The sequence below is a fragment of the Carassius gibelio genome, chromosome B13, assembly GCF_023724105.1.
Source record: "Carassius gibelio isolate Cgi1373 ecotype wild population from Czech Republic chromosome B13, carGib1.2-hapl.c, whole genome shotgun sequence".
In the NCBI taxonomy this organism is placed as follows: Eukaryota; Metazoa; Chordata; class Actinopteri; order Cypriniformes; family Cyprinidae; genus Carassius; species Carassius gibelio.
Window position 1 is genome coordinate 18,216,300 of NC_068408.1, and position 26,832 is coordinate 18,243,131.

Here is a 26,832-nt window from a genome sequence, read left to right on the forward strand (position 1 = left end):
ATAAAGTACCAAAATAATTGCTAAATGAAAAACATTATGTATGATAAACAGTTTTAAGTACACTGCACTTAAACATTAAGCAAAAAAAAAAAAAAGCTTTTTAGCTTGACTTGACTAAATTAATTCATGTAATTATTATAATGTATAAGTAAATACAAAAATGAGAGTTGCTTAATTATTCTTTTTTTTTTTTTTTAGATAATTGGTGTCCACAAAAAATTGAGTATTTAGAACTTATGGGTTTTTAGAGTGTAGAAGTGATGTGACTAAACTAAAGCACACTGGTCCCCTGTTAGATGGTCAAGTGTGATGCTGGTTGACTTTACATTTAGCATCCTCACTATCTGTGCATGCAACGCCAATGTTGATCATAACACTAAAATACCCGTTTAACAAACACTGTAAAAAGATTTTAGGGTAAAAAAATAAAACCATATTAATACTACTAGTGAACAATCAAAAGTAATTTAAGTAATTTTTAGTAATATAAGTAATATACTAATATACATTATAGTCAAAATTGTGTATAAAGACAGATAATATGTGTAACTCATATGTCATTATTACATTCAGAAATAATGTAAAAAATGGCTAAATAGAATTAAACTTAGTAGGCTTCTCATGGCAAAATCAGCCAAATAGACGTCACAATTCACCATCTAACTGGGGACCAAAGTCATTCTAACAGAATCTCTTGTGTGTCTATTTCCACACTGCTTAAACTCTACAAGTGTTCTACACTGGTCACATACTGACAGAAAACACTGTTTATCCACATGCAGGTACTCCATGGCTGTGAAAGAGGAACCTTTAGCATCAAAATGCAGAATCTATGGGCAAATGTTATTTCCTGATGAAATAATATATTGGGGTACACATACTCATGGAAATTTAGTGCAAGAAAGATTATAAAAGTATTAAAAACTATTTGTGTTGTATTCAAAGTCTTGAATACAACTATAAACTATAAAAATAAGTTTATGTGAAAAGTTTCAACATTGAGGTATTAATTGCTTAAAATAATTCCACTCCATAACCACAGTCATCATAAAATACAGCCGAATTGAGTTTGAGATAAAAGACATCAAAACTGACGTAATAAATGTCCCTGATCACAGCGTCTGTTGATGCAAAGGTATCTCAATGAAACCAGTGAAATACCCTGCACATGGACAAACTGCACTAAATGGACAAACTAAAGATTTACACCAAGGGTTAACTGTAAACTGACATTAAGAACTTTTACTTACAAACTGTTGTTAAAATTAAATTTAAGATTTTAAGATGAAATGTAAGATTTTTTCAAGCATTTTTTACAACATCTGCTGAATAGTTAGTAAAATATGCTACTCATGTCAAACACAATTGTTTTTGACAGAAAAAAAGTTGTGTTTCATTAAACTTGAAATAATGTAAAATTTGCGTATTAAACGAATAAAAACTATAAACACCGTAGTCCACGATAAACCCTTTAAATTTAACAGTATTCGTCAGTAATAGCTCCTTTAAGCTCCAGAATCTTTATAAGTGCGTTTGTTATTCGAGAAAGGGCAAATCAACCAGACATGTGTCGCACATCACCATCTAACTGGGGACCAAACTCATTTTATCTAACAAATTCACTCTTTACTATTAAACGTACTGACCTGCAATTGTTACCTTAAAGAGCTCTTTCTGCTGGTTTTACCCATACAATGTCAAAAGATTTGTTGGTGAAATCTGAAGTGTAAATTTGGTTCAATGATGTTCAATAATTTTTTTCACTTGAACAAAATCAGTTCATTTCAATGTTTCCATGTTTAGGTCACCATTTTGTTCACTACTGCATGGTCATTTCTACACAGACTAAACTGTACATACTAAACATACACGGCAACAGATCTGTGCATGTGGTGGTGTTTTCACTAGACTAAAGCACACTGGTCCCCTGTTAGATGGTGAAGTGTGACGCCTGATCGGCTGACCTTACATTTAACAATATTTCACATTCTCACCATCTCTGAATGCTATGGCAAGGATGATAATATAAAGTTACAATATATGTTGATTGTAACATTGATTTAGAAATTTAGCCAATTGAATATTTTCAAAGTTAACATGAAATTCTGAAGAAATGTCAAAGCAAAAGAGATGTCGCAGTTTACCATTTAACAGGGGACCTAAGTGTTCAGATCAACATTAGCACTATTCTATCTATCTATCTATCTATCTATCTATCTATCTATCTATCTATCTATCTATCTATCTATCTATCTATCTATCTATCTATCTATCTATCTATCTATCTATCTATCTATCTATCTATCTATCTATCTGTCTGATCAAATTATCATCACTGATAGGACCTTCTCAGGAATGGGTTTTGATTGCATTCATACGTTGAGAAGTGTACTGGGGTTAAGCCAAGAAAATGTCAAATAAATGTAAAAAAAAAAATAATAATTATATATATATATATATATATATATATATATATATATATATATATATATATATATATATATATATATATATATATATATATATAGTTAATTATAAGAGGCATTACCTCTGCCCTTGAACTGTTGACAGCTGGCTGACTCTAATTATATTACTACTTTTTATTACTATTATTATTATTATTTGAAAAATAAAGAAACTAAGTACTAACAAACTAACTATAATGACACTTCTCAATGTGTCAGTATTATAAGTACATATACGTATATTGTGTATGTATACAGTAAAAACTACATTTATTCAGACTCCTTGAACATTTCACACACTATCACAGTTTATTTGCTATAGTTTAGATAATGGTAATAAAAGATGACAAGAACTCAGAGTTAACCTGTCAGAACAAATTCATCTTGATAATATCAGATAGCACTTAAGCAAAAAATCGTCAGGTCTATTGGCAGAATAATTTTTATAAAATTTACTGGTAGTCTACTTTATGAGGAATTTTTGGTTATAATATGTCAGTTTTTCAAAATTATATATTGATTGTTGCATTAAAAAAAAGCACACTGGTCCCCTGTTAGATGGTGAAGTGTGACGCCTGATTGGCTGACCTTACATTTAACAATATTTCACATTCTCACTATCTGTGCATGCAATGGCAATGTTGATGATAACAATAAAATACCAGTTCTTGATATTCAACATACACTGTTAAAACATTTTGGGGTAAAAAATATAAAAATAAACTTTTTTTAGCATTAGAGTGAAATAATAATGCTAATAATTCAGACACTATTTTGCCTCACTGTAATGTGGTCCTCCTGGATGTTCGAGAATATGAATGTTTTAAGAGTTTATAAGAGTTTAGGAGTTTAAAAGACTGGTTTGTGTTCAATCTCCTCTCAGAGCCCCAGAGTCTCTCTGGAACAGCAGGCATTCAGACAATAGAGGAGTGTGAACGACGTGTGTGAATTTGCCCTTACAATTCCTGCCCCGGCCTACAGGGGCGCTGCTGAGAATGAGTTTAAACACACACACACGTCCAGGTCCCCACTTGGTCAAAATTAAAAAAACTTCACCAGGGGCTTTTTCAGTTGATTTTAGCATGATTTAAGGCATGTCTAACAGGGGACCTGAAAAATGTCCCCTCTTAGCTCTGAGGTCCCCTGTTGGTGAGTGTGTAACGACACCATGGTCCCCTGTTGGATAGGTAGACAAGTACACACACACACACACACACACACACATATAATGGTTTTTATACTGTACAAACTGTATATTCTATGGCCCTACACCAACCCTACACCTAACCCTAACCCTCACAGGAAACTTTGTGCATTTTTACTTTCTTAAAAAAAAAAACGCATTCTGTATGGTTTATAAGCGTTTTGAAAAATGGGGACATGGGTTATGTCCTCATAAGTCACCCTTATGAGCCATCCCCATGTCATTATAAAGAGTTGTGTCCTGAAATGTCACAAAAACAAGAGCACACACACACACACACACACACACACACACACACACACACACAATAAGTCAAACATTTAGGGTTAGAAAGATTGAGAAAGAATGCATTACATTGATCAAATGTAACATTAAGGATATTTATAATGTTTGCAAAACATTTCTATTTCAAGTACTGTAAATGCTGTTCATTGTTGTTCAATGTTGTAACATTGACAATAATTAGATTTCTAATAATAATTAGAATTTTCTGTTACAAGAATAGATATATATTAACAATAAATTAAAATATAAATAAATTAAAATTAAAATATTAAAATAAATGTTAATTATTTTCAATTGTAATAATATTACACAATATTACTTTTTAAATATATTTTTGAACAAATAAATACATAATTGGAGAACATAAAAGACTTATTTTAAAAACATTAACCAAAACGTATAACCCCAAACATTTTGAATATTTAGTAACAGTCTGAATTTTTGTAATTTCTAATGGGTGATCTGTAACCTGTAGTGCAGTCACATTAGGCCTTAGGCAGCTATTTGGGCATTTGAAGTGTGTAACTTCTGTGCCACTATCATTGTTTTAAAGTGCCACAGAACCATGCAGATGCATGCAAATGAAGTAGTTTGAAGTTGGGTAATAATATTATAAAACTTTAATATAATATAAGCTAGGACATCTAACCTGTTACACATACATACAGTTTACAAAAAATTTGAAAGAAATGACAATGCAAAATACAATAGAACATCCACAGAAATGTTCTCATAAAAGAGAAGCGAGGGGTGAAATCTGTAATAACAACAGAGTTATTAAGCCACCAGGCTGGCATTTCCCTTTATGAATATTAAACTGTGCCTCTGTTGCACTTAACCTGCTGGGGAATTTCTAAGTCATCACTACTATTTCAGACCTGCTGTTTCCCGTGCACTCCATTCTTTATATGTAAATCTGAAACTCAAGCACAGAGTCTGTGTCTCTCTCATAAGCAGCCCAGTAAATCCCTCCTCATCACACTGTGGGGATTTGGTCTGTAATACTACTGCCGTGACTAGGAGGGAAGGAGAATTAAAGGAGACACCCAAGCAAAACCAGGCTTTCAAGTTTGTTCTTTCCTTCACTTTTTGCTCCAGCCCTGTTGATGGGTCAACAGCGAGTTTTCGAGTGGTCTAAAGAGGTGGATGCAGGTGTGGGGCACCAGTCTTGAATAGACAGTGTGCTTGCCTCTCTGGTGTGCAGCTCTTCTGACTAAATGACAGGCAGAGCAATTTTCTTCAAACGGCTCCCTGTGGGCAATGATTGCCCTAGGCAGAGGCCTTTTGGCTTGTAGTCGTAAACCCAGTACTGTAGTACTGTGTGTGTGTGTGGACATGATTGATTGAAACGAAGAGACTCTTACGTTACAGGCTATAGAACAGGCAGACAGATGCACAGACAGCTTAAGGACCCAAAACATACCACTGGAGCACCAAGTCTGACAACCCAGTGTGTATAGAATCCAGTGGCATTCCTGTCCTTATAAACTGTGAATGTGCTGCATACCCAGGCCGTCTGAGAGAATGAGTTCAAGGGCTAATTAATATAAACATGATTAGAAGTTGAAACCTTGTTATTTGAGATGTAACTCAAAGCTTAATAAAGTATTGTGAATAAGTATGTCAAATAATTAATGTGAAAACCGTAATTTTCTGTAAATCTACATCAGTTATAGGAGCTTCCAGGTGAGCGATTTCTCCGCAGCTTTCTCATCTCCGCTCTGTTGCTGTGACTCGTCTGGAATGTTGAAATGCGCTCTCAGTGTTTTTCTGGTATGTGGCTGATTTCATGTGCGCTAAAGTGCTCACCCAGACGGGAAAATGCACTGTTGCTGTCCGATCTCGATTGCCGAAAATAACATGCATGTGAAAATAACAAACATGTGTTTGATGCAAAACCAACTTGACTAAATCATATGAAATAAACATAACTGTATATTTTCATGTTTTCTCAAGCAAAGCAAATTTTGAAAGTCCACTAAAAACCTATCTGATCATATACAATGTTGAAGATGTTGTATACTTGATTTATACTTATGTCAGTTACATTTAAAGTCTTTTTCTGATTGTTATTGTTTTTGCAATGTTACTTGGCAATATTTCAAAGATATTATTATTATTTATATTTTATTATTATTATTTATTTATTTTTTTTGGGGTTGGAGGGGGTATTTTGCATGGTCTATCAATGGAGTAGTGTCAGCCGGGTGGGATTTTTAACTCCTATTCACTGGAATAAAAATAAATGAATAATAATAGACATAGGTGCGAGTGAGGGTTCGAATCTGCATTTTGGTTAACTATTTTTCTCCCTTTTCAAATTTCAAATCACATCACATCAAAAAAAGTATTTATTTTTAATAAAAATGAAGAAAATAATCAAAAAGTTTAAAATAAAGTATCAGGGTAGGGTTAAGGTAGGTGTTATATTATTAAATTATTATCTATTTAATATTTTGAATTCAAATGTAAATTTACATTCAAGTTATCAATGTATACAGTTTTATAACGTATTAAAATGCTGAGGAGCAGATATTTGTCACTATTTGTAAGTAATTAGCAGAATATCCTGCTATTTTAACATACAAATGTAATCTATAGCTTGCCCTTAGTGTAAATAGCCTCTACTGTAACTAGATGGTCAACTGTTTCCAGGAAATTTCCAAAGGGTGGACTAATAATTGTTATCCAATCCGATTTAGAAATACTTATTTAATGTTATCTGTGTTATATTTAATCTGCATGTGAACCTCTATCATGAGGGTCTTTATAAAGATATAAATAGTGCAATAGCAACACAGATACATTTGACCATTAAGTAACTGCAAAAACACATGAAAGGCATTAAAATATTTAGATTATTAACAACTAAAGTTATTTATTTAGTTAGTAAAATCAAAATGACTTAAAACTAAAAACTAAAATAAAAATCAATAAAATGAATACAAATTACAAAATTTTATAACAAAATTACTAAAACTAAATTAAAGTGAATATATACAAATATTTAACAAAAAAAATCATATATTAAATTCTATAATTGTATTTAAATATCAGACTTTATACAATCATATAGATATATATATGCTTTAAAAAAAAAACTTACACAGAGTAAGTATGTGAGTCAAGAGATGATTAAAGGGACAGTTAACACAAACATTATGAGTTATACTGTATAAGGAAATAGTGGGGTTCATTTTGGTCCAACTTTAAATGGAAAAATACAGTTTAAATGTTCTTCAAAAAAATAGAATAGAAAGTCATACTAATTTGGAATGACTTGAGGCTGAGTAAATGATGACAGAATCTTTTTATTTAAACATTCATTCAACGAGTGTCGGGTTTGTTGATAACGAAGAGGATATACATATATTGTACTAACAGATACTGTACATGTTCTGTTGAGCCTCAGATATACTTCTCTCACATAAATAAACACACCGCAGGTTTTCTATATGCATGCTTACGGTGAAGAAACACACACACACAAACACATGTATAGATGTACCCCAGACAGGTCCTATTACCGCCCACTTCCTCTATACACACTCTATCGCTTTCCCTTGTTCTTTCGCTACTTCTCTCATGCGCCTGACTTCTCAGGTTTCGGTGAATCAGACCTGGTAAATAATGTATAAGGTACAAGCTGTGAAAACCTGGACAGCACTGTAGGCAGCAGGTAGCGACTAAATGAAAGTTTAGAGCATTCAGACAGACGGCATTCACTAGTGCTGTGCCGTATCCACCCACAGATAGTGGTATCTTCATACAGCTCTGCTTCGTTTAAAGGTGCCTGTCAAAAAAACAACATTTAAATAGTGAAATGGATTCCTTAGTGCCTGTTTGGAGAAATGATGCCATTAAGGGCAACAGAACGCCACTGAAGGAAACTGCTAGGGGGAAATGGTGTTTTACAAATTGGCAGACATTTTCTTGTGCTGAAAGTCAAGTAGATTGCCAAATGACTAGTTAGCAGGCTGAGAAAACAACAACAAAAAAATGGTCAAACATTATGATTTATTTCACATTAGGACAATGGAGAGATTGGCATGAGCACTTCACCGCTAAAGGCTTTGCTAGAGGTCTACCACAAAACCAGAATTAGGGGTTTGATATTTGATTCATGCCAATGAGTTTAAATCCATTTACTAAAAAGAATAACTGAAATGCATTCAGTGCAGGTTACATTATTTTGCCCGTATGCTGCGACAAATCTTTTTGGGTAAATCATTAACTTTCACTTCGAGCATCATGCCAAATTAATTTCAGCAATTTTGACAAAAGGTGGTGTCCACATCGCACTCAGTCTCCAAATTTGCACAACCTTTCAAACTTACAGTGGTCCATATTAGTTGGGAATTGTGAATGAGAATATTAGAGCCAATTTCAGATACAGTCATTGACTCGTTAAATGTACTTTAAGGCTATTGGTTTGTGCTGTGGTTTTTCAGGGCAGGAAGGTAGCCAAGTGATTCAAAAGAGAGATACCTCAGTGAACTAACAATATGAGTCAGTGCATGCAGGAAAACAAAATTCAAAAACAGAACTAGATAAAATCATATCTGCTTCCCCACATACAACAAGGTACGAAAATCAATATCTGTAAAGTAGAATCATAACTTATCCAATATGAGCTAAATTTAAAAACTAATTCTGTAAACACCTCCCTCCACAGTCCTGCTGGGCAAAAATAGTCATTTCATTTAAAAGAGAAGTCATGATCAATTTTATCTCTGACTGTTGTGATAACTGCAACTGATGCTCTAGAAAAAAAGAAAAGAAAATTACAGTAAGCTGGTCATTTTTTTAAGCTGAAAAACTGGCACTTTGGAATGGGTGGCAGTGAGATGGCTCTCCAAAGTGCACGCCATAAATTCATAACTGCTTGTCTATTCCCCTGTAGGCCAGCTGCCATGCCAGCTTGGATCCTGTTAATATTCTAAAACTGGAACATAATTTCAAGGTCTCCGGGAATAGCCTGCTCTTTCTGGCCTTTTTATATTTATTTATTTTATCCAGAGTCACCTGTCGAGTGGCTATGATGATGCATGCATGACTGAGCCTGGCCCATTCAAATCCTCCGGGTTCTTTCACAGAGGGCTCGCTGACCTGCTTCCTGCTTTCATCCCGCCTCTAAGTACCGATCACATACGGCCAGGAACTAAATCAACAGCACATGAAAGGTGCCGAGCATGGAGGAGAGGGGCCACATGGCTAAACAATCCCTTCCCTATCATGTCGTAAACAGCTTGGAATGTTCACGCAGAGCTGAGCACATTCACCAGTGCCTCAACAGCACTGTCTGTTATGCAAATGAGCTGGGTTTCATTTCTATTCCACTGTTCTCAATAAAAATATTAATATTACCCCGCCTGGTCTGTATGTTTACTTGGCCCCTGTCTGGAGGCTCTGAATGCTAATATATTTATCTACAATTTAAATAGTGATACACACTGTAGCACACATAAAAATGAAAAATATAATAATAATAATAAAAAAAAAAAAAAAATATATATATATATATATATATATATATATATATATATATATATATATATATAGTTATTATTTCTCTTTTTTAAATAAAACTGCAATAAATAAAGTATTAAAAAAGTTTTACTAAATTAATAAAAAATGACAATCGTTATGGAACCAAACTGACATCACACGATCATCCGAATGTTATTAACTTAACCTCTGTAACCACTATGCAATCAGACAGTTTTATTAACTGAATAAAGAAACTTAGAAAAGCACATTTCTATAATGATATTTTGGTCACACTTTATTTTAAGGTTCAATTCTCAGCATTAACAAACCATTAACCATGATTTCTGCATTAATAAACTCCTAATTTGCTGCTTATTACTAGTTTGTAAGGTATTTATTAAGTTTGGGTACTGGGAAGCATTAGGGATGCAGAACATGGTCATACAGTATCTGTACTTTATAAGCACTAATAAATAGCCAATATGTTAGTAATAGGCATGCTAATAGGCAAATAGTTAATAATGAGAATTGTTCCCTTCTGTATATTAAAATGTTACTGATATTTGTTACTAAAACATTTAAATAGTTACTGTACTACTACTTTCAACATGACACTGGACAAATGCAAAAACGATTTATGATGCAATGGCCAGTGACATTTCTTGACGTATATGGCTGCATTGGTGGTTCTCTGAAGAGGATTTAATGGCACACTGATTCTGAGAGGGCTTTATCGTGCAAACAAATGAAGCACATCACATCAGGCACTCAATTATCATGCATTTCTATCCAATAATAAAAACAAAAACACTAATGACCTCTCTAATTGCTGTTGGATGACTTGTGAACTAGTCGACCACTGTGTTCCATGTTAAATATAAAAAGGTTAGATTATCTGACCTATTTCTGTGTCTGTGCCCTGACTGAGAGGAGAAGTTGATATATGTGTGTATTCCTGTATGCATCCATGTTTCCCTGAGGCGTTCCTTGCCACATACAGCATACTAATTCAAATCTTTCATTCATATTCATTGTACAATAAATTGCTATTCCAGACATAATCTGAATAATGTTTCCATATTCAAGCTCTCTTTTCACTGTTCTGTTGGTTTAATATTAAACTTACGACTTTACATTTCAATATTGTTTTTTATAACCTTTTAAGTTCACAGTATGCCAATAACAACCCGCCTTTCTAGCTTTTGAAAAAAAGATCATACGGTTTAAATAAGGGTCTCTGAGTTTTCCATTAGTTTTGAGTCAACAGGTGAAAGGCAGTCAGAGAGCCTCTTCAGATAACATTTATCTGTCATTTTGTGTTAAAATGACAACAGTAAGGATCCAAATCAGTCCTCTGTGGCACTAAGAAAACAGCATCTGAGGCCAAGGGAATGAGCGCCACTTGTTCAGTAGTACAAGAGGGAAATTGCCCCCCTCTGCAGCACACACAATATTGCAGGTGCTTAAATTATTCATCCTGTAGGAACGCTAGGGTCTTACTCAGAGCCAGAACTCCAGCCTCTTAATCTCCACTTTATATTCCATTTTATATTTTACAGTTTTGTTTACTCCGAAAGGGAGATAAAGAGCTCTTTTCCCCCCAAAGGCATAGAGGTCTAGCTTTGTTCTTACTATTGAGAACAAAGAAAACAGTTGTGTATAATTTTCATATATCACTATGCAACATTTTCTGTCAGTTGTCTTCGTCTTCCTGGCAAACAGGCATAAGAATCGCACACATTTGGTTCTTGCGAAATTGTGACCCAAATAATGCCAAATGAATGAATTACCCAGGACTTGCACCACTACTCATTTTAATAGTCAACTTAGTCAGAAAAGTAATTGATGAGCTGTTTGTGGTCATTGTTTAGCTTATGTAAATGATTCAACACATGCCATTTAGCTTTCTATGCTATTTCTGCCAAGTTGTGCTGATTGATGGAAAGGGTGTGAGTGGAGATGGAGAATATTCGAGCAAGCACTCATATCTCCATCACCATATTCATGCTGCTTGCACTGAAAGTAAAATGGCATACAGAGCACAATAGTCATGTAGTTTCTGTCAATATTTTGTGCAATACTTGATTTGTTTCAGGGAAGATACACATACATTTTGTCTTGAATTTTAACAAACCACATCTCTTACAATACCAATAACGTTTTATTTATGCAAAAAAAAAAAAAAAAAAAAAAAAAAACATGGTTTAAATCTTGTTAAATTTCTATTGAAAATCAGTGATCTTGTTGTGACTTGCAGAGGACATATAAACTAAACTAACACGATTTAATGTGAATGAGTAGCTACTATATTTTAATTAATATTTAAATTTAAGCAATAAGCAGACATTATTATCCAGAGTGACTTACAAAAGTGCATAAGCATTAAATATGAAAACATTGTGACCAGACAGATGGAGTGTAGGCAGCACTAGCTGTTTAGCTGAATGAGTTCATGTATACTCCATTGTGCCTTTTTTTGGTGCAGCTGGCATCAGCTTTGAGCAGAGAAGCAAGAGGTAGCAAGGATGCAGGGAATATGGCTTCGAGACGCAACGTCTCATTCCCTCAAGGAACCATGGCTACATGCGTAACCTGACACGTTCCGCTTCAGGAACTCGAGCTGCATCAAATGCTATGGGGAACGAGGTGCCCATGCCACCAGACTTCCACATCCCTGTCTAGTGTGAATCTGAATAGCACAGCTAAGGTGAGAGAACAGAAGAGCCCGGAGTGGCTCGCATATCAAGGTCATAGAACCAAAAATGGAGGTCGTGGACTATCCCGCAGCACTGTAGATGTCCCTCATCGATACACCTACTAAGAAGGCCTTAGAGGCCGCCATACCCCATGTGGAGTGAGCTTTGACTCCCATCAGCAAGGGGAGATCAGAGGACTCATAGGCCAAGCTGATAGCCTCAACTATCTAACTGCTAAGGGTCTGCTTAGTTGCGGGAAGACACCCTTTTGGGAGGACCATAGCACACCAGCAGTTGGTCCGTCTTTCTTCACAGGGCAGCTCTGTGGATGTATGTATCCAGCACTCGAACTGTACACATTAAGTTAAGCTTCTTCTGGTTGGGCTCCTGGAAGGAAGGAGGACAGAAGGCCTGCAGCACTATCAGTTGTGGTGTGACAGAGGGAACATTTGGAACATAACCCACTCGAGGGTATAGAAATGCTTTGGCCATGGTGGGTGCAAACTCAAGATGAGAAGGGGCCACTGAGATGGCCTGATGATCTCCATCTCTCTTTAGAAAAGTAATAGCCATCAAAAAAGCAGTCTTTATAGTCAGATAATGGTCTGATATCTCCTCGAATTGGCTCAAATGGAGCTTTACAGAGAGCCTCTAACACCACAAGTCCCAGGGGGGAACACAGGACTGTACTGGAGGTCTCAGCCTCAGCGCACCATGGAGGAAACGTGTAACTAGGGGGTGTCTACGCACTGACTGATCATTGAAAGGGACAAAGTAAGCAGCAATGGCAGCCACATAAACCTTTATTCTTGTTATTATTTTTCTTCATTATTATTTTACTTTCTTTTATGTAAAGCACTTTGAATTACCATTGTGTACGAGTTAACCCTGCAGAGAGCCTAGCTTGGAGAAACACCAGAAATGTACCAACTGGGCAGTTAGTTTGGTCAAGCTGGTGGTCTCTGCACCATGAGGTGAAGAGTTTCCACCTCATAGTGTACAGTTTCCTCGTTGAGGGACCTCTGGACTGGAGGATGGTCTCAACAACCTTGGCTGAGAGACCGGATGCTATGAGCTGTGCCTTCTCAGGGGCAACACCCACAGTTTCCACAACTCTGGGCGGGGGTGAATAATGGTACCTTGCGCCTGTGAGAGTAGATCTCTCCTGACTGGAATCTCCCATTGAGAGTAATCTCTATCCCAGTAGGGGTCGCCCTCTGAAGTCCTGACCTCCTCGCATCAGAACTTCTTGGCCTAGGACTTCTTAGCTTCAATGACTGCCCTAATATCTGCTTTTGGCTTAGAAGTCCCCGGCCCAGAGCATTGCTGAGGCTGTTTTTTTGAGCTGGTATGTGGAGGGGGCATCTCTCGCCAAGATACCCCATGAGCGATGAGAGAGGATCTTATGGAATGATGGCACTTGCTTACGTGTCTCCTGGTACCTGATGACGATAGAGTTGACGGTGTCACTGAACAGGCCAGAAGGCTCCATTGGGGCGTCCATGAGGCAGACCCTGTCCCTTTCTTTTATGTCAGACAGGGTCAGCCATAAGTGCCTGTCCATGGCCACCATAGCTGCCATTGACTGCCCGATGGCACGAGCGGTCTCTTTGGTGGCAAGGAGGGAGAGATCAGCGATCCGCCTTAGCTCAGTGATGTTATTGGACTTGATCTCCTCTCCCTCATCAAGCTCTTTCAGTAGGTCAGATTTGTACGCCTGTAACACAGCCATTGTGTGCAGACACGCACCAGCCTGACCTGCTGCTGCATACCCTTTGCCCACCAAAGCTGAAGTTGTTCTGAGTGACTTGGAGGGCAGCACCGGAGCTTTCAGAGATGATGTAGTGCCGGAGGGACAGATAGCTTGCAAGCATCTGTTCCACCCATGGCATCACTCTGGAACCATGCTCTCCAAGCCCCTGCCACTCTGCCATAATAGTCTGAAGCATGGATGAAGAAGCAGGTTCAAAATTGCAGATTCCAACTAGTGATGTCATAATGCAGATCGGGAAAAAAGGTAGGCTCCAGTGTGGAGGTGGTTGTCTTGCCCGCAGTGGGGTCGCTCCCTCGAGAGCCGATTTGGCATGCATCGATCACAAGCAGACCACACACAGGTGTGTATGTATCCCTGCTCATAATATACAGGTAGTGTGGGCAGGGAGGAACACACAGTCTGAAGCATGATCTGCTATCGCCCAAATATTTTGTCTTTGCTTCGTTCTTAGACATTGTGGAGCTTATGGGAACAGACGACACTAAATAAGACTCACAAGACAGACTGATAACATGCACACACAGAGCGCCTGCTGAAAGACAACAAAGCTGATGCCAGCTGCACGGCACGTGCTTTTATTGCTTTCTGGTCACTTACGTCACCTCGCCCTTGATGTCACGCCCTTCCATTGTCGAGTCGCTCAAGCTTAAGGCGTTCCCCAAAGCATTCAAAATAGCTTGAGTTCCTGAAGAGGAACTAAATGTTTTCATAGTATAAAAAAGCAATAATCTGCTCATCTTCTTTTCAAGACTTTGAAAATATGTATTGGTTAATATTCATAAATCTTGTCTCAGTTCAACAGAACTCACTGTATTACATTTATTTTAGTCCGTTCACCTTCTTTTTCTATTCCCCAGGCCACCTACAGCAAAATAAGAACACAACCCCTTCTAACTGCAAATCCCAGCCATTAAAAACCTAAAAATCAGGGAACACAATGGAGAATGCTTTATTTTGTTAATAGCATGCACAGTCATCCACTTACTCCAGTTGTTTACAATGTATATAAGTGACGTATTTACCCAGAATAGCCCAGTTTGGGTGAGCCCTTCTGTTTCTACTGGGGTCTTGAGGTTCAAATGGTCTTGACCTGCCCTGGGACCCTCTCCCTGGGGCCACGGTGACAGGATTGCTCCAGGGACCGCCATTAGTCCCTCCCTCTGCAAAGAGACTCACTGTCCTCAGTAACTTCCACTTAGTCAAGTGAAAGTTATTTTAAAGGACGCCAACTGAGTTTAGGAAGAACATAAGGTGGGCTATATTAATTGGTCCTTTTAAATGAATTTTAACAAAAGAAGAATCTTCAGATGCTACTGTGATACATATTTTCTTGTTAATGGAATGTTTCTGCTGTCATAGTAATGAAAGTAATTTTTGCATTTAATGTCAATCAATCACATTGCAGAGCAATTAACAGCACATCTGAAACAGACAATGTTCAGCTAAACACAAAGAGGAAGAACAGTACACTGGGGAGGCGAAGACACAAAAACAAGATTAAAGCCATATAACACAAAGCTGGAAAAAACACAAAAGGACTTGACAACCTGGAACACCTAACAAAAAGAATACGGAAGCTAGTCAGACCAAAGGACCCAAAGACTGTGTACAACAATGAAGAAGATGCATTCACAGGCAAAGAAAAGGAGATGGCAAGGTTAAAACGGGGAATCAACATAAAGCAGAGGTGAGACAAAGGAGAATTATGGGAGTATAGTTCTAAACAAAACTAAAGCACAGGAAGTCTTAACCCAGCAGTTGAATGTATGTACTTCCTTAATAAAATAATAAATAGGATGTAAAAAATAGTATGTCCAAATCTGCAGTGTTTATGAAACTGTATGTGAAAAAAAAGTACACTTTGCTTTCCCATGAGGCCATGGAACAGGAGTAAGAGAAGTCAAATAGTGCAAACAGTGATTTGGATGATTTATGGCAATGTCAGCATTAAAAAAAATGAAATAATAACAAAATAAAAATGTTACTCAAATTGTAGTATGTAATTTTAAATTTTAAAATCACTGAATCAACATGTTCAGTCAGAATGTTTTTTAAAAAAAAAGACTTGCCAAGGCTGTATTTTTTTTTAAACAAAATAAATTAAAAACAGTAACATTTTGAAATATTATTACATTTTAAAATATATATTTTAAAATGTAATTTATTCCTGTGATGGCAAAGGTGAATTTTCAGCAGCCATTACTCCAGTCTTCAGTGTCACATAAGGTATAACATGATCACTGTCACATAAGGTAACAACTGAAGGATTTTACAATGTATGTCCAGATTGTTGGAAGCAGTGCAATACAGAAAGGCCAAGATACTTTTGAGTGCTGTTGAGATACTCACTCCCATCACGACCCATAGCAATCAGTTACTTAAGAACTGCAAAAGTTAAATAAACAATATAAAAAACATATATACACATTAAAAATAGCAAAACCATTTTCTAGGAATTCTAATTCAACAACAATGAGAATATATTTACTCTGCAGTCTATGAGATATTGTGACTAGGATTGATGGTAAATTAATGATGTTGTTGTGATCGTTGGAGGCCTTTATTCTTCAATTTATATTTGTAGCATAAATAGGAGTGAAATGGGAGCAAAACAGAGGATTTGAGTGAGGGGGGTTAATCGTTTGTAAGACTGGGACACAGCCAGGAACAGCTGGATAACAGGGCAGCTGTTTTTTCTTTAATTATTTATTATTATTTTTTTGTAGGTCCTGGACGTTTGTGAAGAGCAGCTGTGATTAAACGAACAGAGAGAATAAAACCGAGAGATGCACTAAGAGGAAGTATGGTGCGTCTAGTCTGGTCCAATTGTAGGTCATGAAGCAAAGGCATGATTAGAAGAGTCAGAGGCATGCTGAGATAAAAATCATGTATTAATATTTCTTTTCCCTCATAGCTTTCAACTTTCATTCATTTGCAACTTTTCTCATTCTTTCTATCACTTTCATGCCGTGCCAGCCTCTCTTTTCCTTTGCCACCAAGTGCTTGCCAAATCCTCTGTGAACCAGAGGTCTTGGTGAGATTGTGCTAGCCGTCTCCTCATTATATTGAAAGGCTTTAAACTCTGAGCGACAGACAAAATTTTCAAGAGACTTCCAGACAAAGCCATTTCTCAACTGTCTGGACAACGCTAACAACACTGGGTTCCAAAAGTCAGAGACCACTAATGAAATGCTTCTAATTTGCATAAAAAAACCAAAAACATTTAAAGCTGCTGTAGGGAACTTTTGATGCTCTAGCGGTTAATAAACAGAACTGCGTCTTGCGGAAGAATATCGTAGCCGGAACTACTTCTCTCTGTTTATGTCTATGAAGAATCACAAAGGTACTGGGTTACTCCGCCGCGGTACCCCTGAAGCAATCTAAAATAGTCCGAATGTAAACACTTATTATAGGTGCACCCTAGTGATTCAGGACAAGCCAAAGACACGGTTTGGAAAATGGATTCATGGTGTACTCTCTTTTTATATACATTTTGAACACAAACAAAGTTACGGACCGCAGCTCTGATTGGTTATTTTTTACCGGGAGCGATGGAGTTTCTGCAAATGGCAATAGGACCACTGGGAGGAGCCAGAGGAGCTTGATTTTTTCACAGATTATCTGTCTCATATTCTACTGTCAGGACATAATGACAGGTTTAACAAATATGTAAAAAATATGTTTTTTACAAAAGTTCCCTACAGCACCTTTAATACAGTTTATTTATTTAAAATTGCATTGTCAGGATAACCGTTTGAGTTAAATTGAGCTGATGTGGACAATTTTTTTATTCATTAATTTATTAGTATTCATTTATTCATTAATTTAGTAGTATCATTCATTAATTTATTAGTATTATTTTTTTTTAACATAGAATTCTAAAATGGATATTAGTTAGTATGCTTTTAGTTTAAATGTTGGTGTAGTTGTATAGCAGCTGTTTATAAATCCCTGTGTAGTTATTTACAGGATTACTACTTCCTAAAAGTCAATTTATTACTGTCTCCAGTGTGCATCACTCCCACCTGTTTAAAAAAAAAAGAGTAATTATGTGGTTGCCCCGTCTACCTGCTCCCTTACTGGCACTTTTTGCTGTGGTAATTGTGTAAATTTTGCATGCATCTGTGGTGACTGGCCGAGGCTGGAGCTGGCACAGACATTGCCCCTACTGATTCCAGCTGTCAGCAGTGTCTATTAACAATGATGAATCACTCCCCCACTTCTCAATCCAATCATAGAGACCACAGCAGGCCTTAGATCTGGTCACCTCTGACTAAATGATTTTTGGACAGCATGGGGCGGCACGCCAGAGCACCCGGTCAACACTTTGTGTTAGATTACGCTATTAGCCTGCAGGCTTCTGAGCTTTACATCTTCCAGCCTGCCCTTGTAACTGTGGTATGTTACTCAAATGACAAAGCAAGACACACAACCACCACAACATGTAGAACTCTCTCTGTTTTTAGCAGCTCTTTGTATTCATACTGGCATGCTAAGACACACACAGTAACTTCTTATGTTGTCATATCTGAATTATGATTAAACTGGGTCTCTTAGAGTCTGATCTATAACCTATAACAGAAAGTTTGGCTCAGCTATGCTCAAATTAATAGAAACAACCTATCCAAATTTAATCAGTTATTATTATATTATTATTATTTTTAGTGTTGGTGTAGTTACTGTATTTTTTCATTGCAGGACAGTAGACATTTATGGCATTGCACCCATATATACACATCAAAGCTGTTAAAATTAAAAATTATTGAAATATTTTAATTTAAATGAAAGTGCAATAAAATGTAAATAATATTTATACAAATATAATTATCACAATTTTAGTTGTATTTATTAACGTATTATAAAAATGTAATTTTTTTAACTGAAGTACAAACATTACTAATTCTAAAACTGAATTTAAAATAATTTAAAGGGAAAAAAAACTAATAAAAATGACAAAAAGTACATAAAATTATTACAAGATAAAATAAAACTTATTCTAATATTAATACGTATCATAATAGAATAGAAACAATTCTAAAATAACACTGAGACACAAGTACAGACACGCACAACCATATTTAACTTAAAATAACATTAGAAGAAAAACAATTTTACAATTAAGTGAAATTAGTTTTTCATGCTGTTATCAGTGAGAGTGTTTGATTTCCCTATGCTGTTCCTCAGAGGAGAGCAAAACAACAGCATGAATAAATTATGAAAGTGAACAGGGGCTGCCATAACACTAAAAACTTCAACAAACTGCAAATCTGCAAAAACCTTTTCACTGCCAGAGTCTTAGGTAGAACAGCTGAATATGCTGCCACAGCTATTACAGCTGCTAAAACACAGACATATGCAGTATCAGATATTGGTGATGTAGGCCTACAACTTTTGAAAGTCTAAAATAAACATAGAAAGCATTTCATTGCCAAAAATACTATACTGAATTGCATAGGTAGAGTTGTTACTGCAGCATTCTGCATCATAAAGTAGATACTATCACCTTTTTCATCTCTCTTTTCATCCGTGTGGCACTGCAGGTTAGAAGTCAAGGTCAATGGGTATCAATCACTTTTCTTATATAGCTTTCAACTTTTCTCTTACCATCTCTCTCACCGTCAGGAGAATGTTTGACCTCCAGAAAGCAGAAAGACAGATGGTGGACTGGATGTGATGGGGTTATGTGATGAGCCCTGTGCAACATAAAATCTAGTTGACATCATGCTGTACAGTCAGTCTGTTAACATTTCCCTCAAGAGCTCCTCAGTCCTCCATCGAAGCCCTAAATGTTCGCTGCACGTCTCTACACTTCATCAATGGCATGTAGCCAATAACAAGCTCAGTGTTGACAGGTGAGCTTATCTCATAAAGGGGAACACGGTTAATCAAGATCAACGGCTTTCTATTAGTTTTGTTACCCAGATCGTACACTGGACATCACCTTGGGACCCAAAACAGTAAAAAAAAAAAGTAAAAAAATATTTAACAAAAATGACCTTTATAAATTGCTTTGTATATTAATATTACCATGTAGTACAGAAAAACATTCCAAGCTATTAACACCTTTCTAAACGAATTAATATTTTCTAATTGATGTAGATTCATTTATATATTGCAATATATAAAATAAAAATAATAAATTAATAAAAGGTTGTAAAGAATAGATTAAAAAAAACAATAATATGAGTAAAAAAGTTTTAGTACAAATGACAGATGTAAGAGTATATTCTCAAGAGCAAAATCTTAAAATAAAACAGATTTCAGTTTTATTTTTTCCCAAATTCCGTTTTTTCCGTTTTAATTTTTCTGGATTTAATTGACCTCCTTTTTAATGGTTAAATTAAATCGTATTAATCAAAAAGCATGTCTAATTAATTAAAATCATACAACGTATACATTTCCACATCAATTTATTAAAAGTTTAACAAAAATTACATGTTTATGGCCCTATGAAATGTTTTATTTTTTCTTCACCATAGGTTTTATTGTCACCTAATTCTGTGTTTTAGCATGTCTGATTATTTAAATGCATAAAAACAACTTAATTTATAAAACCATTTCTTAAAATAGCCTTATGAATTTTTTTTTTCTCTGAAATTCTGTTGTGTATTTAAATTTTTCTGGTTTTCAAATGAAGGCATAAAACATTCATTTAATTTATCTTTTAATTAAGGGTACAAAAAAGGGGATTTACTATAAAAAAAATAAAATATGGAAGAAATTGGAAGTTGTGTGTTACCTGCCAATCTAACTGCAATAGATGAACCATCTTCACAACCCAATCGTAAGGTATTTCCCTGCACTTTCAAGAATGGAAAATCAAGGAGCTTCTCATCAAAGTGGTATGGACAGTTTTCTTGGTTGAAGTACAGTTTAATTAAAGACGCGATTTTCTGTAGGGAGTTTGTTGTTATTTTTATTGCCTTTGCAGAATATTGCAAAATAAAGGTGTAACTGTTTTTGCAGTTTGTCTATTTTTTCCCACTCTATAAGGCTTTATTATTATTTAAGTCTTTTTTTTTTCTAAAAATATTTTTTTTTTATTTTTAAAAATAAAATTCCAGCCTACACCACTGCCGCAAGCGTCACACACACTTCCGTGTCTGTAATAAACAAAGCCCCGCTTCTGCTCCATTCATTAACACAGACATGCATAACATGCAGGATTCATATTTAAATATACCTTTCTGTCCATATCGCGATCTGATGTAAGTGCAATGACCTACTTTTCATTAATTCATTTAAAAAATTGAAAAATTCCGTGACATTCCGCGTTAAACTGTAAATTCCATTGTTATGATGTAAATTCCAATTTCGTCTGCATTTTATGCATCGCGGAAATCATAGGGCCCTCCCTACATTTGAGATTTTATCAGACTGCTTGTATGGAACTGCTTTGCATTTCACTTGAGTTTTAACATGTCCTTGCTGTACTGCAACTGTATACATGAGCATTGGCAACAGAAAGATACTCCTCAGATCCATCTAAACGGAAGAGCTAAGGCGACAGGAAAAAGAGAGAAACAAAAAAATCGATGGTTTCTTGTACTCACAGCTTCAAGTTTCTATTTTAACATGGCTCGCTATTGATTAGCTTTCATATCTGAAGTCTCCCTGAGCAGCAGCTCACTCCAGAAGGATAGAAGAGAGTTTAGCAGAACAAAACCCAGAAAATAGAGAGAAGGAAGCTGGGAAATGATAGCCTGATCCTTTCTTGGCCTGCATGATCCACACTAACAGTCCCTGCTTAAACACGGTCAGAGTACAGTTGCCAACATGAAAGGATTTTGAATTGCGTGATGGACTTTCCCAGAACAGCACCGCGGTGCACAGATCTTTTATAGAGGGGAATGGAGGCTGACTTCGAAAGGTGAATTGTTTAAGGAGAGCTTGCCAAGTGCTGTGCTCCCACTCCCGCTGAAATGAAAGGAGTTTTGGTGCTCTGTGTCAAGAGAGGCATCAAACACATGTGCAACAGAGAGCAATGCTGGGTCGGCAGTGTGTGGAAACAGCACAACTGTGCAGAAGTGCCATGTCTTTGTCAACATTAAATACTTGCTAATTAAAAACCCACACTACAAAATACTTGTACTATAATCTTATATAAATTATGTTCATGTTCTGCTGTCATGGTGAGTTTCTGGTGACCAGCATACTCTGTGAAACAGTGTGTTCTCAGTCTGGAACTGATTAACCTGAGCGCTGCTCCGGCACTAGCTAGGTGTTGACAGCTTCACAGCGTCATGTTAGTATAGGGATTTTCTGAAGTGTTGTACGGCAAGTTTAGAAGGTCATACCACTCACACTGCCTAAAGTTGACACCAAAGGGAAAGGGACTGCTAGAACCATCTTGCTAACCACAAAATTGCAAAGTAAACATACTAAATGTTGGGAAACAGACAGACAGATAGATGTGTGATACATATTCTGAGTGCTAGATGTCTTTCATGTCTCCACAATGGCAGCCAAACGGTTGTTACAACAAAAAGCACTCCAGAGAGGCCACAAAACAACAAATTTATACAAAGTCTCATCCTTATTCATAGCCGTGCTTTCTGAAATTGTTTGATGTCCTGTTCTTTTTCTCATGGCTACCCCATCATTTAGGCAATTTCAGCCCAGCCAACTCAAACAGCACAGCAGACTGGCTATTACACTTTGTGTGTAATAGCCAAACCCCCTCGCCCCGGCCCCATTCATTTCACAGGGTCACTGAACGCTGAATGACAATTGGATGATATTGCCAAGGACTTTATCAACAAACTCCCAATTTTACAACATGCATCTCCATCACAATAATGGCTTTTGTTTTTTAAACTTGTGCATTTTTATTTCCCCTCGCAACAAGACTACACTACTACTGCCGAGACCAAGTTCAGATATTGTGCAACAGAACATGGTAGAAAGAGATCCTGCTGAGATACAAAAAGAAAGTGTTTCAGCATAGGAGAGTAAAGAGTGTTCAGGCGCTTACTGTAGTTTATCTTGGTTCTCCTCCTGCATAAAGCCTAATGATGTGGAGGTAATGCAAAGTCAACTCAGATCAGAAGACAGGAGAGGGCCAAATAAGTGTGAATAAACTTGCTGTGAAACGTGGTGCTTTCCTCACTCCTTTAAGCATACCATCTCTACTTACTAATACCCTCTATTTCCTTGCAGTTTTGAATTATAGTGAGAAATCCCACCCAGTTAAGATATCCCTTTTCTAAGGTTTTGTATAATCACACCTAAAACCTTCCACCACTATTGAAAAGACCAGCATACGTTGCCTTTTGAAAGCCAGTGTTCTGCTGTCCCCTCCAGACTTCTTAAAAGTACACCCATAAGAAAATTCTGTCATCATTTACTCAGCCTTTTTGTTCCAAACCTGTATGATTTTATTTCTGTAGAACATAAAATAACATATTTTGAAGAATGTTGTTGTTAACCAAACCAGTTCCCAATTAATTCTTTTTTTTTTTTGTCCGTACAATGGAAATCAAAGGGAATCAAAACTGTTTGGTAACCAACATTTTTCAACAAATGTTCTTTGTGTTCCACATACAGATTTGGAACAACATTGAGTAAATGATGACAGAATTTTCATTTTCGGGTGGACTATCCGTTTAAATAGTCTAACCGGTAAAACACTCAAAAACTTCATTCAGGCCATGTGAATGGGATCTCAGTCAACTCCCCATCTAAACAGTTTACATTCCCCTCTCCTCACCTATTTGTTGATATTTCAGGCCATTTAGAAACAAGACATCTGCATTTATGAGTAGAGGGAGACACACCTGCAAACCCAATCCATCTGTAGCAGCTCTACTATAGAAACTAGAAACTATGACCCCTGCGTCACCCTGTCTTTGGATTTGTTTTATTGGCATTGAGGCATATTAGGGCACTTCAGGCAAATAAGGGGCAATAGTACTAAGAAAGAGGAAGCCCTGCAGCATTCAATAAGCCATTTAATCGAGTGGAGAGCAGACATCGATACAGGTAAAACCCAGCAGGATACTCAGCAGGAAACAGACTGGGGGAGAGGTAGTTTTCATGTGGACTCAGTATGTTTCTCACAGGCAACACACAACTGTGCTCAACACCGCAATAGAGCACAGCTGTGTTTTATAAAGGGAGGCCGTAACATTAACATAACATTTTGCGTCTGGCAAAAATATTTTAATTTATTTTATAATATGCTGTCAGCGATGTCATGAACAATATATAATTTAGTTATTTAAAGTGTGGGGTTTAAAAGAAAAAAACTGGACCAAAAAACTAGTCTTTAGTTGCTGGGGGTATATTTTAAGCAATAGCCCAAAAACTTAGTATGGGTCAAAATTATAGATTTTTTTTTTAATGCCAAAAGTCATTAGTATTTTAATTAAAGATCATGTTCCATGAAGATATTTTGTAAATGTCCTGCCGTAAATATATCAAAACTTAATTTTTGATTAGTAATGTGCATTGCTAAGAATTCATCTGGACAACTTCAAAGGCTTTTTTCTCAGTATTTAGATTTTTTTTTGCACCTTCAGATTCCAGATTTTTAAATAGTGTATCTCAGCCAAATATTGTCCAATCCTTATAAACAATACATCAATGGAAAGTTTTTTTATTCATCTTTCAGATGATGGTTTTGTGGTCCAGGGTCACAAATGGCTGTTTAAAAATGCAATTATGGTAAAAAGTGCAGACATGTTCTATTTCTGAGATTTATAGCTGTTAAAATGATTATCTAATATGACATAAATGAATTATGTAACACTCAGCTAACAAATTAATATTCACTCTTCTAAACTACAGTATCAATGTAAAATATTAAATATTATATAAGGTATTAAGTATTGAAATTTATATTCAAAGGTCTCCTAAGTTCAATTACTGGCCAGACAAATTAAAGATGCAGTTCTATAAGTGCACAAAATGATCATAAGCATAACTATATTGCTGAGACAGTTAGACTCCCTTATTGTTACCATATCTCCACCATATTAAAACAAACACATAATGTAACTAAATCAGCCCAAACAGATTAACATGTAAATTTAATTAAAACAAGAGTTAATCTTTAATCTTCTAACTGTTAAGAAGGAAGTGATAATAACTCTGTGACCTACTACTCACACACATCAAGACTGTAGTCTGCTTTGTCTCAGTGTCTGTGTCATAAATCCCCATGTAGGTGGGGAACTGATTCTCCGACTGGCCTGTTCTTAGCTGTGGAACTCAGCCGTCAATCAACATAAAAAGCTTTCCAACAGGGAATAAAGAGCACCCTCAGACTTAGAGCACTCTTCCGTAACTTTCTGCACGCACAGCCACAAAGAGAGAGAGAGAGAGCGGCAGGGAAAAGTAGCAAGGTACATGTTATTTTAATTACTGTGGTGTTTACCACCTTATTCCGGTTCCCTAAGGGAGGCTCTACCCAGGCTTTGTGGTTCTTCGCTTTCATTATTTTGATTGACATGACTTACCAGTGACATTGCATTTGGATGGTTTAAGTTTCCTCTCAAGTTTAAATGTTTTTTTTGTTTTTGTTTCTTTTTACTATGAATCTGTAACAGCTGGGAGTCAGTCGCTGACACACTTTCAAACAGTAACCATTATCTATAAGTGAATGTTACCAAAATATTAATTTACCAATAAAATATTTATGAGAACAATATTAATTTACCAATAAAATATTTATGAGTACATTTTTATTCATATAAAACATTTGATTTATAATTGTTTTGTCATAAATCATGCATTCCAAGAAGCATTACAAAATATTAATATGCAAGTTGGTAATTAAATTAAGTGTTGTTCTCTTTCCTTTACCCTCTCTGTTTAATGTTAAGAAAATAAGTTGCTACAGAAAATGAAAACTTTCAATCCGACTTCATCTGGTGCTGCTAAACCTTTGCTGTCACCATCTGTTTTGCACACCTTTGACAGCGCTCTTTTTTTATTTATTAGGGCCCTCTCCATTCTGAAGTAGGGAACAACATTGCCACCTAGAGGATGATCCAAGCCAGCATCCAGCATCTCAGGCCAGATTCACACAACCCCTGCAAACCCTTACAAACATTTGCCTCAGTATCCCAAGCCACATTTAAAAAGTAACTTCATTGCAGCCCCTCCCCCAAATAAAACACATTCAAATGCTACTGTCACATCAGCAACACCTCGCATCGGCTGCATCCCCATACCAAACTATTGCATTTCCCCTAGAGTTGGCTTAAGTGGACAGCATTAATAATGGTTCACTGAGCACTAACCATGAACATTCAGAACTATATCTCCCCATGCAAGATCCAGAGGATCAGAGACCAGAAGATAGCATGCATCCACAAGGGCATATAGAGGAAAAAGAGGGAGGAAAACAAGTATGACATGGGAGAAAATACCATTCCCACTTGTTAAACTACACCAAATCAAAGGCTTTTTCCACATAGCAATAAAACCAACAGTCTTTATTTGATCCACTTGTTGTTAAAACAAATTAAGCAAATAAAAAAGCACATCCTACCTGAATAGATGGGAGCAAGTCGAAATATATCAGAAAGCCGGCTGTTCACAGGCTCATATGGAGAATCCTCAAGCAAATCATTCCCTGTAATATTAACAAATAACATGTGACTAAATACCAATAATTAAATTCTACATCAATTATGAAATCTTAAGTGCATCATAAATGTAATGATTAAATATGAGGGTCAAACTATAAATCTGTTAGTTGGTATTTGGGTCATTGATTCATGAGACGTATTTACATTTCCGGAGGCAGTTTCTGGTTGATTAGCTATACTGGTCAGTTGAGCCCCCCTCCAGCACACACACACACACGCATATACTCTAACATAAAGCATCAGATGACCTCCTCACACTCCATAAACTTTAATGGACACACTTCAGAGAGGCATTTGAAGACTTTACAGTGACCCTATCTGA

The 26,832-nt window shown here is 36.3% G+C and overlaps 1 protein-coding gene across 2 annotated transcripts in view; it reads right to left on the reverse strand.

Annotated features, from left to right (window-relative positions):
• gfra1a (gdnf family receptor alpha 1a) overlaps positions 1–26,832 on the reverse strand; it is an 88,305-nt gene that overhangs the window by 60,059 nt on the left and 1,414 nt on the right. Inside the window, exons 3-4 of one of the 2 annotated variants that reach the window (XM_052573022.1) lie at positions 26,411–26,494; positions 14,937–15,074 (exon numbers count right to left, since the gene is read on the reverse strand). In XM_052573022.1, the coding sequence (XP_052428982.1) occupies positions 14,937–15,074; positions 26,411–26,494 (222 nt within the window). The remainder of the gene's footprint in view (positions 1–14,936; positions 15,075–26,410; positions 26,495–26,832) is intronic. The other variant, XM_052573023.1, reaches the window with a different exon arrangement.